Here is a 15,726-nt window from a genome sequence, read left to right as displayed (position 1 = left end):
AGCAAACACATGTAGGTACAACAAGGTCTGTGGGTCTGCTTTTAAAACAATGTCCTGAGCAAATTAGGGGTGAAATGCTGAATCATGATACAATGACACAATCATGAGGCAAAAAGAAAAAGTGAAAAAGAGGCTGTGGAATTCGGCATTTTAGCCAATATTGGAGCTCTATTTCCAGTAAAATGAGACCTCAGGCACTGCTATGTGGTTCGAGACATTGTTTATTCAGTCAATTTTTTGAGAGAATTTACATTCATTTACTTATTTTTAAGATATGGTGTGGGTGGGGTGGGGTGGGGCTGCACACAGCATGTGCATGAGCGGTGATTGACACTCCGTCACACTCCTGGCTCTGAATGGTTGTTTTGATTCAGTCATGGTGGATTCTTGCAGATGGCATTAGAAGCACTAGGTGGAGCCAGAGGAGCCTGATTTTTTTCACAGACTATGTGTCTCATGTATGGTGTCTTGCAAAAGTATTCATCCCCGTTGGTGTTTGTCCTGTTTTGTCGCATTACAAGCTGGAATTAAAATGGATTTTTGGGGGGCTAGCACCATTTGATTTACACAACATGCCGACCACTTTAAAAGTGAAAATTGTTGTTTTTTTGTGACACAAGCAATAATAATAAGAAAAAACAGAAATCTGGAGTGTACATAGGGATTCACCCCCAACGTCAATACTTTGTAGAGCCACTTTTTGCTGCAATTACAGCTGCAAGTCTCTTGGGGTATGTCTCTATTAGCTTAGCACATCTAGCCACTGGGATTTTTGCCTATTCCTCAAGGCAAAACTGCTCCAACTCTTTCAAGTTAGATGGGTTGTGTTGGTGTACAGTAAATTTCAAGTTATGCCACAGATTCTCAATTGGATTGAGGTCTGGGTTTTGATTAGGCCATTCCAAGACATTTAAATGTTTCCCTTTAAACCACTCCAGTGTGGCTTTAGCAGTATGTTTAGGGTCATTGTGCTGCTGGAATGTGAACCTTTGTCCCAGTCTCAAACCTCTGGCCGACTCAAACAGGTTTTCCTCCAGAATCGCCCTGTATTTAGTGCCATCCATCTTTCCTTCAGTCTTGTCCAACTTTCCTGTCCCTGCAGATGAAAAACATCCCCACAGCATGATGCTGCCACCACCATGCTTCACTGTAGGAATGGTGTTCTCAGGGTGATGGATTTGCACCACACATGGAATTTCCTATGATGGCCAAAAAGATCAATTTTAGTCTCATCTGACCAGAGAATCATCTTCCATGTGTTTGGGGAGTCTGCCACATGCTTTGGGCAAACTCCAAACGTGTTTTCTTAAGCAATGACTTTTTTCTGGCCACTCTTCCATCAAGCCCCACTCTGTGGCGTGTACAGCTTAAAGTGGTCCTATGGACAGATACTCCCATCTCCGCTGTGGCTCTTTGTGGCTCCTTCAGTGTTATCTTGTTGCATCTCTGATTAATGCCCTCCTTGCCTAGTCTGTGAGTTTTGGTGGGCGGCCTTCTCATCAGGTTTGTAGTGGTGCCATATTCTTTCCATTTTGCTGTAATGGATTTAATGGTGCTCTGTGGGATATTCAAAGTTTGGGATTTTTTTTTTTTATAACCCAACCCTGATCTATACTTCTCTACAACTTTATCTCTGACCTGTTTGGAGTGCTCCTTGGTTTTCATGTTGCTCGCTCAGTAGTGTTGCAGAGTCAGGGTCCTTCCAGAACAGGGTTGATTTATACAGACATCATGTGACAGATCATGTGACACTTTGATTGCACACAGGGGGATTTTAATCAACTAAGTATGTGACTTAGGAAGTGAATTGGTTGGACCAGCTCTTATTTAGGGGTTTCATATGAAAGGGGGTGAATACCCATGCACACTCCAGATTGCTGTTTTTTTCATATTAATGATTGTTTGTTTCACAATAAAACAACAATTTGCCCCTTTAAAGAGGCAGGCATGTTGTGTAAATCAAATGGTGTCAACCCTCCAAACATCCATTTTAATTACAGCTTGTAATGCAACAAAACAGGACAAACACAAAGGGGGATGAATACTTTTGCAAGACACGGCACTACTGTCACAGTTTGAGTAAGCTACATTACTTAGCCAACTAACTCATTAATATTGGTTTTATACTATAACTATATACTACGTGTTAATATAACAGAGGTGTATTAAAGCTCAGGTAAGGCAGATAATTACTTGGGGCCCAGGGTTTTGAAGGGGCCCCTGAAGGCCAACACTGAGTCCATGAATATGTCATATATCAAAGAGCAGAACTCCCCCAAACCTCCAATGGCTACAGTACTAATACCAGGAACCCGCTAAAGGGGACTTGCAGAAATTTATTTTGAATTGTTGTGGGTGTTTTTTGTTTTGTTTTATTTTTTTTTTTAAATGGAAAGAATTTACCTGTCTGGAACACAGGAAGGAACAAGAACACAAGAAGAATAGGAAAAAAGAGCAAACGGAGCTGGTTAAGTGGTGGAGAAAATCTAATAATAAAATAATTAGGGATGACAAGTGTAGGCTAAACCATAATGTAACATGAGCCCAACATCACTGTGGCAACCAAGTAGTTTCATAATGTTCACCTTGAAATACTATTAAATACACCCTAAAACCCTTTTTGTGGATTTCTAATAATGTATAAAAGAATCTGGGTAACATGATAGCAATAAATTTCAGGAATATCAGGAGAACCTGTTGCATTTTCATGCTTGATGCCTCCGCAGAATCATTCATCCATCCATTACCCATAATCGCTTATCCTGTACAGGGTCACAGGCAAGCTGGAGCCTATGCCAGCTGACTATGGGCGAGAGGCGGGGTACACCCTGGACAAATCGCCAGATCATCGCAGGGCTGATACATAGAGACAAACAACCATTCACACTCACATTCACACCTACAGTCAATTTAGAGTCACCAATTAGCCTAACCTGCATGTCTTTGGACTGTGGGGGAAACCGGAGCACCCGGAAGAAACCCACGTAGACATGGGGAGAACATGCAAACTCCACATAGAAAGGCCCCTGTCGACCACTGGGCTCAAACCCAGAACCTTCTTGCTGTGAGGCGACAATGCTAACCACTACACCATCTCTACAGAATCACCTTTGGCTAAAACATCCAATGTGTCAAACTCATTCAGATAAACTTTGCCTTGGCAACCCGACACTACTTCTATATCTCACCTTGGCCACAACACTCAAAATATTCTGAATACGCCCTTGTGTGTAGGTCACAGAATGAAAGAGCACATGCTTTTTGCTTTAGTGTGTGTCTCTGCCCTGGGCCTGGTAAATACAAATTATAATATATGTGTCCAAATGTCCCCACAATGTTAGGAAGCTGACAGTTTTGACCTTGTGGGGACATTTGGCTGGTCTGGAATGTTTCTTTTTGGAAAGTGAATTTAAGAGTGATTGAGTAAGGGAGGGAGAGAGGGAGCGTGCACCTGTGTACCCTCATAGTGAGATGTCTAACCTGTCAGTCTTTTCCAGATTGTCAGCAGCCTCCTGCCCCTCTATCGCCAACCTCCTCACAACTAAGATTCAGCCTTCAGCCGGGCTTCACCACACAGCATGTAATAACACGACTCTGTCTTTCTTTTCACGTGGAATGAACTATTAATTCATCTTACATAGCAAATGAATGCTTAATTATTGACAACTATTTCAGCCTTTGAATCATCCTTGTATCTCATCAGAGCACACTTTCATCTTTGTTATAAAATATTAAAGAGTAAAATGCATCTGCCAGAAAACTCTGATAATCCATCTACCTACTGTAGGTTGCAGCATTTCCTAATAAGTGATGGTGATTTTAAGTTTTAATAGATATTATAAACATAGTATAGTGTTTTGCAAAAGTATTCATCCCCTTTGGTGTTGGTCTGTTTTGTCACATTACAAGTTGGAATTAAAATGGATCACCTTGAAGTTAAAGGGCTGGAGTGCCAGATACCAACAGGTGATCCGCGCGTTGGCATCCTTCATGCGGTGGAGCCACTGGAGGGGCGCGTGGTCTGAACAGATGGTGAAAGAGCATCCCAGCAGGTAGTAGTGGAGGGCAAGGACTGCCCACTTGATGGCTAGGCACTCTTTCTCTATCGTGCTGTAGTGCCCCTCACGCACCGACAGCTTTCTGCTGATGTACAGCACAGGGCGATCCTCCCCATCCACCTCCTGGGACAGAACAGCCCCCAGCCCTCTGTCCGACGAATCCATCTGCAACATAAAGGGGAGAGAAAAGTCAGGGGAGTGTAACAGTGGTCCCCCACACAGTGCGGCCTTCACCTCAGAGAAAGCCCACTGGCATTGCTCCGTCCACTGGACTGGATCTGGTGCCCCCTTTTTAGTGAGATCAGTCAGCGGGCTGGTGATGTCACTAAAAAGGGGGCACCAGATCCATAATTATTAAATTATTAATTTGGGGACGCACCTGCCCATTGCCCAAGTGGAAGCCCAGATACCATACTTCCACCCGCCCAATGGCACACTTCTTCAGGTTGGCTGTGAGACCCGCTCGCCTCAGCGACCCAAGGATGGCCCTCAGGTGTTGCAGATGCCGCGGCCAGTCATTACTATAGATTATAATGTCGTCTAAGTATGCGGCCGCATAGGTGGCGTGGGAGCGGAGGACCCTGTCCATAAGCCGCTGGAACGTAGCGGGTGCCCCAAACAGCCCAAAAGGAAGTGTGACAAATTGGTGTAAGCCAAATGGTGTGGAAAAGGCCGTTTTTTCTTGGGATAGTGGAGTCAAGAGGATCTGCCAATAACCCTTTGTCAAATCCAGTGTCGAATAAAAGCGAGCTGTGCCTAGTCGATCCAGCAACTCGTCAATACGAGGCATTGGGTACGCATCGAATTTAGACACCACGTTGACTTTTCTATAGTCCACACAGAACCGGACCGACCCGTCGGCCTTGGGAACCAAGACCACCGGGCTGCTCCAGTCACTGTGGGACTCCTCGACGATGCCCATGTCGAGCATGGCCTCGAGTTCTTCCCGAACCACCTTTTTCTTGTGTTCGGGTAGCCTGTAAGGGCGGCTGCGCACTACCACCCCCGGGGGCGTCTCAATGTGGTGCTCTATGAGGTGGGTGGGGCCGGGCAGGGGCGAGAACAGGTCCGAAAATTTGGTCTGCAACTGGGCAACCTCCGTGAGTTGGGTCGGGGAGAGGTGGTCTCCACAGGGGACCGGATAGGTAAGCGATGTCAGTGTTCCCTTTTGAACCTCCAGGCCCCAGCTCCGCCTTCTCCGGAACCAACAACACCAACGCCATGGGGACCTCCTCGTTCCAGAGTTTGAGCAGATTGAGGTGGTAAATCTGTAGCGCTCCACCCCTGTCCATTCGCCTCACCTCATAGTCAACGTCCCCGACTCGCCGTGTGACCTCAAAGGGTCCTTGCCACTTGCCGATCAATTTGGAGCTTGACGTGGGCAACAGTATGAGTACTTTATCTCCTGGCGAGAACTCCCTAACCCCTGTCGTACAGGCGGATTTGCCGTTCTTGGGCCTGCCGCAAATTCTCCTGGGTTAGGTGTGTGAGTGTGTGGAGTTTTGCACGCAGGTCGATAACGTATTGAATTTCATTTTTGCTCAGTGAAGGACCCTCCTCCCAATTTTCCCACAGTACATCTAGGATGCCGCACGGCTTATGCCCATATAATAATTTGAACAGGGAGAACCCCGTGGAGGCTTGTGGGACCTCTCGCACTGCGAATAACAGGGGTTCGAGCCATTTATCCCAATTGCGTGTGTCCTCGCATACAAACTTTTTAATTATATTCTTGAGGGTACGATTGAACCGTTCGACTAAACCGTCCGTTTGTGGGTGATAAACGCTGGTGTGGATCAGCTTAATTCCCAGTAACCCATACAGTTCGCGCAGTGTGCGTGACATAAACGAAGTGCCTTGATCAGTCAGAATCTCTTTGGGGATTCCGACTCGGGAGATGACGTGGAAGAGTGCTTCCGCAATACTACGTGCTGAGATATTGCAAAGAGGCACTGCTTCCAGGTATCGTGTTGCAAAGTCCACCAGAACTAAAATAAAGCGATACCCTCGTGTTGACCGATCTAATGGCCCGACGAGATCCATCCCAATTCTTTCAAACGGGGTCTTGATTAATGGTAGAGGGTGCAAAGGTGCTTTTGGAATGGCCGTTGGATTTGCTAACTGGCATTCGCGGCATGCCGTACACCACCTACGGACATCGCCGCGAATCCCTGGCCAATAGAACCCGGGCCATTATTTGGGCTAGTGTCTTATCCTGCCCCAAGTGTCCAGCCATGGGATTAAAGTGAGCCACCTGGAATATCAATTCCCGGCGGCTCTTTGGGGTCAAAAGTTGTGTGATCGGCTCCTTAGTCTGGGTGTCCTGCGTCACTTGGTATAATCTATCCTTCATAATGGAGAAATAGGGGAAGGATGGGGTGGCATTTGGCTGGAGCGTTTGACCATCGATTACTCTCACTTGGTCAAACGCATGCCACAGAGTCTCGTCTCGCGACTGCTCTAACAGGAAATCCATGAGGGATTCCCTGAGAGAGGGAGGAGGAGCTTGCTGCTCCTCACTCTGACACGGAGATGACGTAGATGGCTCTGTGACAGCTGCTCCTGCCAATGCCACACCAGGACCTCCCCCTGCTGAACTACGGCAGGACCCACTCTTCACTAAATGAGTCATTAACTCCTGAAGTCCCGGCTAATCAGTCCCCAAAATTATCGAGTGGGTAAGGCGAGGATTAACCGCCACCTTTACACTAAATTTTTCCCCTCGAAATAGAATGTGGACCGACACTAAAGGGTAGTTGTGAACATCCCTGTGCACACACAACACCTTCACCAATTGTGCTCCCCCCAATGCCTCGTCTTGCACCAGGCTTTGGTGGATTGAGGTCTGATTACAGCTGGAGTCCACCAAAGCCTGATACGTATCCCCTTGGACACTCAATGGTATGCAATATGTTCCAGCCTGATCAAGGGCGGTTCCTGGCGCATCGGGGATCCGGACCACCGCGCCCACCTCCATTGCCGAGCACTGATGCTGGAGGTGCCCCGGCTCCCCACAGCGCCAGCAAACCAGCCCAGGCTCTCTCTCTGCACCGGCGCTCTGGGGCTCACTCACCTGAGGAGGGGGAGAGACAGACACAGAAGCGGGAAATGGGAGGGCACAACGGGTGCGGCGGGCTGGCTGGGGTGGAGCCGGCCCCCGCCTCCACAGTGGGGGAATGGGGCGAGGACGAGACACAGAAGGGGAGGGAGAGAGAGGAGAAGAGGAGATCTACGATCTTGCCGTTGGAACAGCCGCCCAATGATCCTCCGCCAACTTGATCCAGCAACACCGGGCGATGGCACTGGACCCACTCCGCGGTCCCTTCGGGAAGTCGGGTGATGAACTGCTCCAGTACCACCAGATTGACGATTCCCTCGGCGTCACGGTTGTCAGCCCTCAGCCACCACTGGCAGGTGTCCTGGAGTTGCTGCCCAAATGTGAACGGCCGGCCGACCTCTTTTAGGCGTAGAGCGCGGAAGCGCTGGCGTTGTTGTTCAGGGGTGCGCTCGACACGCTGGAGTACGGTCCGGCGCAGGTCTGCGTAGACCAGCCGGCTGTCGGCGGGGAGCTGTAGTGTGGCCAGCTGCGCCTCACCCGTTAGCAGGGGGAGGAGGTGCGCCGTGCGCTGTTCCACCGGCCAGTCCCAGGCCTCTGCTGCTCGCTTGAAGAGCGCTAGGAAGGCCTCGGGGTCGTCATGTGGGCCCATCTTCGTTAGAGTGAGGTGGAGAGGGCCTGTGGAGGTGGTGGGCCCCGCCGACGCAAGGAGGTGCCGGAACGCCTGACGATCTTCCTGTTGCACCAGCACCAGGGCCTCGAACCTTTGCGCTTGCTCCTTTTGGAGGGCGACCAGCGCCTGGTGCTGGCTCTGTTGGGCCGTGGCGAGGGCATGGATCAGGTCCACGAAGGGGGAGGACTCCATGGAGCTGTTCTTCTCTGTGCTTCTCCCCAGGTTTTGGCACCACTGTAGGACTTTGAGCAGGTGGGTGGAGCACAGAAGTACGGCAGGCCAGAACTGAGTTTCAAAAAGCTCTCTATTTTCAGCTTTTCAGCTTTTTCAATCTCCCAGTCACACAGACACGCACACACACACATCAGTCGTCTGGTTGGGGAGAGAGCTCCCTTACTCTGCTCTCTCTCTCTCTCGTTATATAGGGCGCGGTCACTGGGGAAGACACACAAACACAGGTTAACTGACATCAGGTGCAGTGATTCTGCCACTTACCTTCCCTGACTCCGCCCTCTGGTCACAAACCGATGCTTGACCACGCCCCTGCTGCCACAAGGTGAAATTGTTATTTTATTGCGACACAAACAATAACTAAGATGAAAAAAACAGAAATCTGGAGTGTGCATAGGTATTCACTTCCTTTCATATAAAACCCTTAAATAAGAGCTGGTCCAACCAATTCACTTCCTAAGCCACATACTTAGTTGATTAAGATCCACCTGTGTGCAATCAAAGTGTCACATGATCTGTCACATGATGTCTGTATAAATCAACCTGTTCTGGAAGGACCCTGACACTGCAACACTTCTGAGCGAACAACATGAAAACCAAGGAGCACTCCAAACAGGTCAGAGATAAAGTTGTGGAGAAGTATAGATCAGGGTTGGGTTATAAAAAAAAAAAATCCCAAATTTATAAATATCCCACAGAGCACCATTAAATCCATTATCGCAAAATGGAAAGAGGCACCACTACAAACCTGACAAGAGAAGGCCGACCAACAAAACTCACAGACTGGGCAAGGAGGGCATTAATCAGAGATGCAACAAAGACACCAAAGATAACACTGAAGGAGCTGCAAAGATCCACAGGAGATGGGAGTATCTGTCCATAGGACCACTTTAAGCCATACACTCCCCAGAGAGGGGCTTTATGGAAGGGTGGCCAGGAAAAAAGCCATTGCTTAAGAAAACATATTTGGAGTTTGCCCAACAGCATGTGGCAGACTCCCCAAACACATGATCTTTTTGGACATCATGGGAAATGCCATGTGTGGTGCAAACCAAACACCCTGAGAACACCATTCCTACAGTGAAGCATGGTGGTGGCAGCATCATGCTATGGGGATATTTTTCATCTGCAGGGACAGGAAAGCTGGTCAGGTTGAATACAGGGCAATTCTGGAGGAAAACCTGTTTGAGTTGGCCAGATGTTTGAGATTGGGATGAAGGTTCACGTTATAGCAGCACAATGACCCTCAACATATTGCTAAAGCTACACTGGAGTGGTTTAAAGGGAAACATTTAAATGTCCTGGAATGGCCTAATCAAAGCCCAGACCTCAATCCAATTGAGAATCTGTGGCATAACTTGAAGATTGGTGTACACCAAGGCAACCTATCTAACTTGGAGTTGGAGCAGTTTTGCCTTGAGGAATGGGCAAAAATCCCAGTGGCTAGATGAGACATACCCCAAGAGACTTGCAGCTGTAATTGCAGCAAAAGGTGGCTCTACAAAGTATTGATACTTTTTTTGGGTGGGGGCATGTTGTGTACATCAAATGGTGCTAACCCCCCAAAAATCCATTTTAATTCTAGCTTGTAATGCAACAAAACAGGACAAACACCAAGGGGGATGAATACTTTTGCAAGACACTGTATGTTGCCTTATCTGTTCTTGCTTTCTGTGTCTCATCAGACTGGATGGTTTTTGGTCTTATTTTGCAGGTGTAGTGTGGAAGCAAACCTCCAGAAGGTCACTGTATCTTGTCTACCACTGAGAACTTCAGCCTTCTACTCCCACTTGGTCTGAGCCTTGTCCAACAAACCAAACATATACCCAGCCTAGTGTAGCAATCATAAATGCCTTCAAATATGAGACAACTAAGGAACTTATAACATCAAAACCATATCTCTTCTTTACTGTTTGACCAATGCCGTGACAGAACAAGTTTTCTAATGTCACGTATCACTTCAGTGCAGTGAACTACCTCTCTTTTAAATACAGATCTCGAACATTACACTGGGAATGTTGCATGTTCAGCTTCATGACAGAATTATTAGTTCACCCTTTTTATGCTTTAACCATCACACTGTATGGTTAATGTTGCACCTTATTTCATAGCACACATTTGGAGTCTTTGTTTGTCCTCACAGTCTCTCCTCATCACCAGTCTCTTCAAACTATGAGCACAATTGATGAACAAAGCATTCCAGGTTGGCAACAAGTTTAACTGTTAACCACAAACATGACACATGGTACACTACATACAGACCACACTATCTTACTGGCCTCTACATTACTGACCCTGTCAACTATTATCGATTGATGTAACTTAAAATAGTGTCATTTCTTATTTCATAAGAAATTCCCCCCAATATCGTAATAAAAGATGTGTATTGACAGTGATCCCTTGTAAGGGCAATACTATGCATGTGAAAGTTCAGTGTATTAATTGTTGCTGGACCTAATCTATTCCTTGTGTATAACTGCTGACACTCGTACAAACTGCCAAATATGCTCTTGCCAGAAAAACCTAGACTTCTTTTTGGAAGTCCCTTTGTATATTACTTCAGCTGGCTGAATAAGTCAGTCACTCAGTTTCATTAACTTTCCCTATCAGACTCCTTTATCTAACACGCCATTGGACGGTAAACTGCTGTCTCGTATCGTGCATCCAAATAAGTTAAAGATGTCCAAAAATGGCGGACTGCTTTGATAAAGAAAGTGAATCATACCGGTTATTTGCACAATTTGAACCTGTCGATGACTGACTGAAGTGTGCCTTCAACACAGGTGAAGAGAGACAGAGCTCTGGCATCACTGAAAAGACCAAGCGAGCAGCAGTAGAGTACAGTGTGTCGTCATCCTTTCATTTACTCATTTTGAATATAAACAATTATCACTAATACATCTGTTAACAATTAATAAAGAAAAAAACTGTGTGACTTTATTTTGTGGTTATTGCAAAATTCTAAGAAAATAATAACTTATCGGAAAATTATTAACTTATCCCAAATGTTTTTGATTCACCTCATTCACTGGGGGAAAAATAAACCTGAGTAAGTAAAAATATTTTATTATGAATGTAGTAAAATTTAGATAGTTCCCGACAATCTAATTACATTACTGGCATTTAGCAGACACACTTGTCAAGAGTAACGTACAACATACCCAGAGCAGCCTGGGGAGCAGTTAGGGGTTAGGTGCTTTGTTCAAGAGTACTCCAGCCATTCCTGCTGGTCCAGAGAATTGAACTAGTGACCTTTTGGTCCCAAAGCTGCTTCTCTAACCATTAGGCAATGGCTTATTTTTCATTTCGTATGAAAAATACAAGTTTTTCAACATGAGACGATAAACTTCATATCTTCAAGCCAACATGTGATTTTCTTTTTACTATATAGACACATTCACAAAGTACTCAAATTTCTCAATTCATTGATATCTTCACAAGTGACTTATTTAAGCACGTTTCTGTTCCTGATGTGTGTGTGTGTGTGTGTGTGTGTGTGTGTGTGTGTGTGTGTGTGTGTGGTAATGAGTAATTGCTATAATTATATACTACCCCAGCCATTTTTTTTTCATTCATCATAACTGTAAAGAATCTTAAGGAGCAAATTGTCTTAAACGGCCCTTTGATGTAAAAGAATGTAATCACTTGAGACTGGAGTGAGCTGTTATGGTGTACATCAGTCGTGGGCGTACATGAAAATTCCTGTTTACAGTTAATTTTCATGAGCAAAGACAGATCTATGCTCAGGCTCATCCACAACTTGCTGTCATGAAACAGGTAAATATCCTGGACAGGAGAGTGTTCTGATATGACAATAGTATTTACATTGTTTAAACACTTATCAGGTGTGTTAAAATACCTGTAGTCCTACAGACAACAGGATGACCAGGAAATCATTTACAAGATCCATAACCGCTTATCCTGTGCAGGGTCACACGCAAGCTGGAGCCTATCCCAGCTGACTATGGGCGAGAGGTGGAGTACACCCTGGACAAGTCACCAGATCATTGCAAGGCTGACACATGGAGACAAACAACCATTCATACTCACATTCACACTTTTAGAGCCACCAATTAGCCTAACCTGCATGTCTTTGGACTGTGGGGGAAACCGGAGCACCCGGATGAAAGACAGACACGAGGAGAACATGCAAACTCCACACAGAAAGGCCCCCACCAGCCACTGGGCTCGAACCCAGAACCTTCTTGCTGTGAGACGACAGTGCTGACCACTACACCACCGTGCCACCCCATTTACAAGATATATATTACCTAACATGTGTGACAAATTAAAATCCATGTTCATTTCCATGAGCCAGGAATACTGCACCAAATATAAGATTAACTCTTTACCCCTTAATGACGACATATGACAACCCCGTGTATATCCCATAATGACGACATATGACACCGGCGTGTATGCACCATAATGACGACTCTGAATTTGCCTCTACATATGTATTTTACCCTTTTCAGGTATCCCAGGTGAATATTTATGATAAAATGTATGAATTTTGAGAACAACGTCATATAAAGCATCTTTGTAAAGTTGCAGTAATCATTTATTGTACACTATTTGCCATGAATTCTTCATGTAAAATGTGAAGATTGGTTGGTATTACTCACCTTTCAGACACTACCTGTGAGTTGATGAATGTTGAAACATAACTTTATGAGTGATTTTTGTATTCTGTGTCATGCTGTCTTTTCAAAAATGTATGATATGTCATGATTGTTTCAGCATAATGAAGGAGAAAACTGGCGGCACGGTGACACCAGTGGTTAGCACTGTCGCCTCACAGCAAGAAGGTTCTGGATTCGAACCCAGTGGCTGGCGAGGGTCTTTCTGTGTGGAGTTTGCATGTTCTCCCTGTGTCTGCATGGGTTTCCTCTGGGTGCTCCAGTTTCTCCCACAGTCCAAAGACATGCAGTTAGGTTAACGTGGGGCGGCCTTGGGCTGAAGTGCCTTTGAGCAACTTACCTAACCCCTGACTGCTCCCCGGGCGCTCTAGTGTTGCTGCCCACTGCTCTGGGTGTGTGAGCGTGTGTTCACTACTTCAGATGGGTTAAATGCAGAGGATGAATTTCACTGTGCTTGAAGTGTGCATGTGACAAATAAAGGTTTCTTCTTCTTCTTAACTGATATGAACAAGACTAGACTTTTTTTTTCTTGTAAATATGTTCGAAGGGTGAACAGTATATACATATTCAAGGGTGGCTGTAGCAACTGCTTTAAGGGGTAAAGAGTTAAACATATCTTTAAACATTTTCACTCAGTTCAAGCTTTGAATGTTTCCAATCTATTGGCAGATAATGTTGCTTCACTTCTTTTCCACAGCCTGAAAGACCGACACTGATGACAGGACCATGGTGTGAATTGCTGAGGGTTGATTTTCTTGAAATTTCTTGAGGGTTGAATTAGGACTTTTGAGGCAGTATATGGAGTGACTGTGGAAAATTTTGTATTTTGTTTGAGATCACACACCTGACAGCCCAGGCATTAGTAAAAACATAGGCTACACTACTTTGGGAATAGCATCAATCGCGTTTTTACGCAATGTGGAAAAGTTAAATAATAAAATAAACATTAAAAAAAAACAATGGGATATTGTGGAAATGAAGCTCAAAGGACTACAAATGATCTGGATGCTCTGACACTGTTCCTTCCCTGACCTGCATGAACTATATAAATGTTCATGAAGTTGTTTTTCCAACTTACCACATGATGGCGCTTTAGTGTAAACTCAAGAAACTACTACAGTGGTGCTTGAAAGTTTGTGAACCCTTTAGAATTTTCTATATTTCTGCATAAATATGACCTAAAACATCATCAGATTTTCACACAAGTCCTAAAAGTAGATAAAGAGAACCCAGTTAAACAAATGAGACAAAAATATTATACTTGGTCATTTATTTATTGAGGAAAATGATCCAATATTACATATCTGTGAGTGGCAAAAGTATGCTAACCTTTGCTTTCAGTATCTGATGTGATCCCCCTGTGCAGCAATAACTGCAACTAAACGTTTCCGGTAACTGTTGATCGGTCCTGCACACCAGCTTGGAGGAATTTTAGCCCATTCCTCTGTACAGAGCAGCTTCAACTCTGGGATGTTGGTGGATTTCCTCACATGAACCGCTCGCTTCAGGTCCTTCCACAACATTTCGATTGGATTAAGGTCAGGACTTTGACTTGGCCATTCCAAAACATTAACTTTATTCTTCTTTAACCATTCTTTGGTAGAACGACTTGTGTGCTTAGGGTCGTTGTCTTGCTGCATGACCCACCTTCTCTTGAGATTCAGTTCATGGACAGATGTCCTGACATTTTCCTTTAGAATTTGCTGGTATCATTCAGAATTCATTGTTCCATCAATGATGGCAAGCCATCCTGGCCCAGATGCAGCAAAACAGGCCCAAACCATGACACTACCACCACCATGTTTCACAGATAGGATAAGGTTCTTATGCTGGAATACAGTGTTTTCCTTCCTCCAAACATAACGCTTCTCATTTAAACCAAAATTTCCATTTTGGTCTCATCTGTCCACAAAACATTTTTCCAATAGCCTTCTGACTTGTCCACATGACCTTTATCAAACTGCAGACGAGCAGCAATGTTCTTTTTGGAGAGCAGTGGCTTTCTCCTTGCAACCCTGCCATGCACACCATTGTTGTTCAGTGTTCTCCTGATGGTGGACTCATGAACATTAACATTAGCCAATGTGAGAAAGGCCTTCAGTTGCTTAGAAGTTACCCTGGGGTCCTTTGTGACCTCACTGACTATTACACGCCTTGCTCTTGGAGTGATCTTTGTTGGTCGACCACTCCTGGGGAGGGTAACAATGGTCTTGAATTTCCTCCATTTGTACACAATCTGTCTGACTGTGGATTGGTGAAGTCCAAACTCTTTAGAGATGGTTTTGTAACCTTTTACAGCCTGATGAGCATCAATAATAATTTTTCTGAGGTCCTCAGAAATCTCCTTTGTTCGTGCCATGATACACTTCCACAAACATGTGTTGTGAAGATCAGACTTTGATAGATCCCTGTTCTTTAAATAAAACGGTGCCCACTCACACCTGACTGTCATCCCCTTGATTGAAAACACCTGACTCTAATTTCACCTTCAAATTAACTGCTAATCCTAGAGGTTCACATACTTTTGCCACTCACAGATATGTAATATTGGATAATTTTCCTCAATAAATAAATGACCAAGTATAATATTTTTGTCTCATTTGTTTAACTGGGTTCTCTTTATTTACTTTTAGGACTTGTGTGAAAATCTGATGATGTTTTAGGTCATATTTATGCAGAAATATAGAAAATTCTAAAGGGTTCACAAACTTTCAAGCACCACTGTATATAGAGTGTAATATATTATGTATAACAACTAGTGCATCTCAAAATATTAGAATATCGTGGAAGTAGTTATTTTTTTCATAATTTAATTCAAAAAGATAAACTTTCATATATTCTATATTCATTACACATCAAGTGAAATATTTTGAGCCTTTTTTGTTTTAATTTTGATGATTATGACTTATAGTTGATGAAAATCAGAACTCCAGTATCTCAAAATATTAGAGTATTTAATTTGGAGCTTGAGTAAAACAGTATAAACACCGTGTATCTCTTGGTCTAGTTCAGTCCACACAACCACAATCATGGGGAAGACTGCTGACTCGACAGTTGTCCAGAAGACGA

At 44.7% G+C, this 15,726-nt stretch overlaps 1 protein-coding gene across 1 annotated transcript in view; it reads left to right on the top strand.

Moving 5' to 3' along the window:
• Positions 1 to 9,781, top strand: part of LOC132870225 (protein bicaudal D homolog 1-like) — a 46,353-nt gene extending 36,572 nt beyond the window's left edge. The window contains exons 8-9 of the mRNA XM_060903852.1: positions 3,498 to 3,580; positions 9,732 to 9,781. Coding sequence (XP_060759835.1) covers positions 3,498 to 3,545 — 48 coding nt within the window. The 3' untranslated portion in view covers positions 3,546 to 3,580; positions 9,732 to 9,781. The remainder of the gene's footprint in view (positions 1 to 3,497; positions 3,581 to 9,731) is intronic.
• Positions 9,782 to 15,726: the final 5,945 nt, after the last annotated feature.

This window comes from Neoarius graeffei, chromosome 21 (assembly GCF_027579695.1).
Source record: "Neoarius graeffei isolate fNeoGra1 chromosome 21, fNeoGra1.pri, whole genome shotgun sequence".
In the NCBI taxonomy this organism is placed as follows: Eukaryota; Metazoa; Chordata; class Actinopteri; order Siluriformes; family Ariidae; genus Neoarius; species Neoarius graeffei.
The sequence above is the reverse complement of the archived record's forward strand: the minus strand, read 5'-3'. Positions and strand labels throughout refer to the sequence as shown.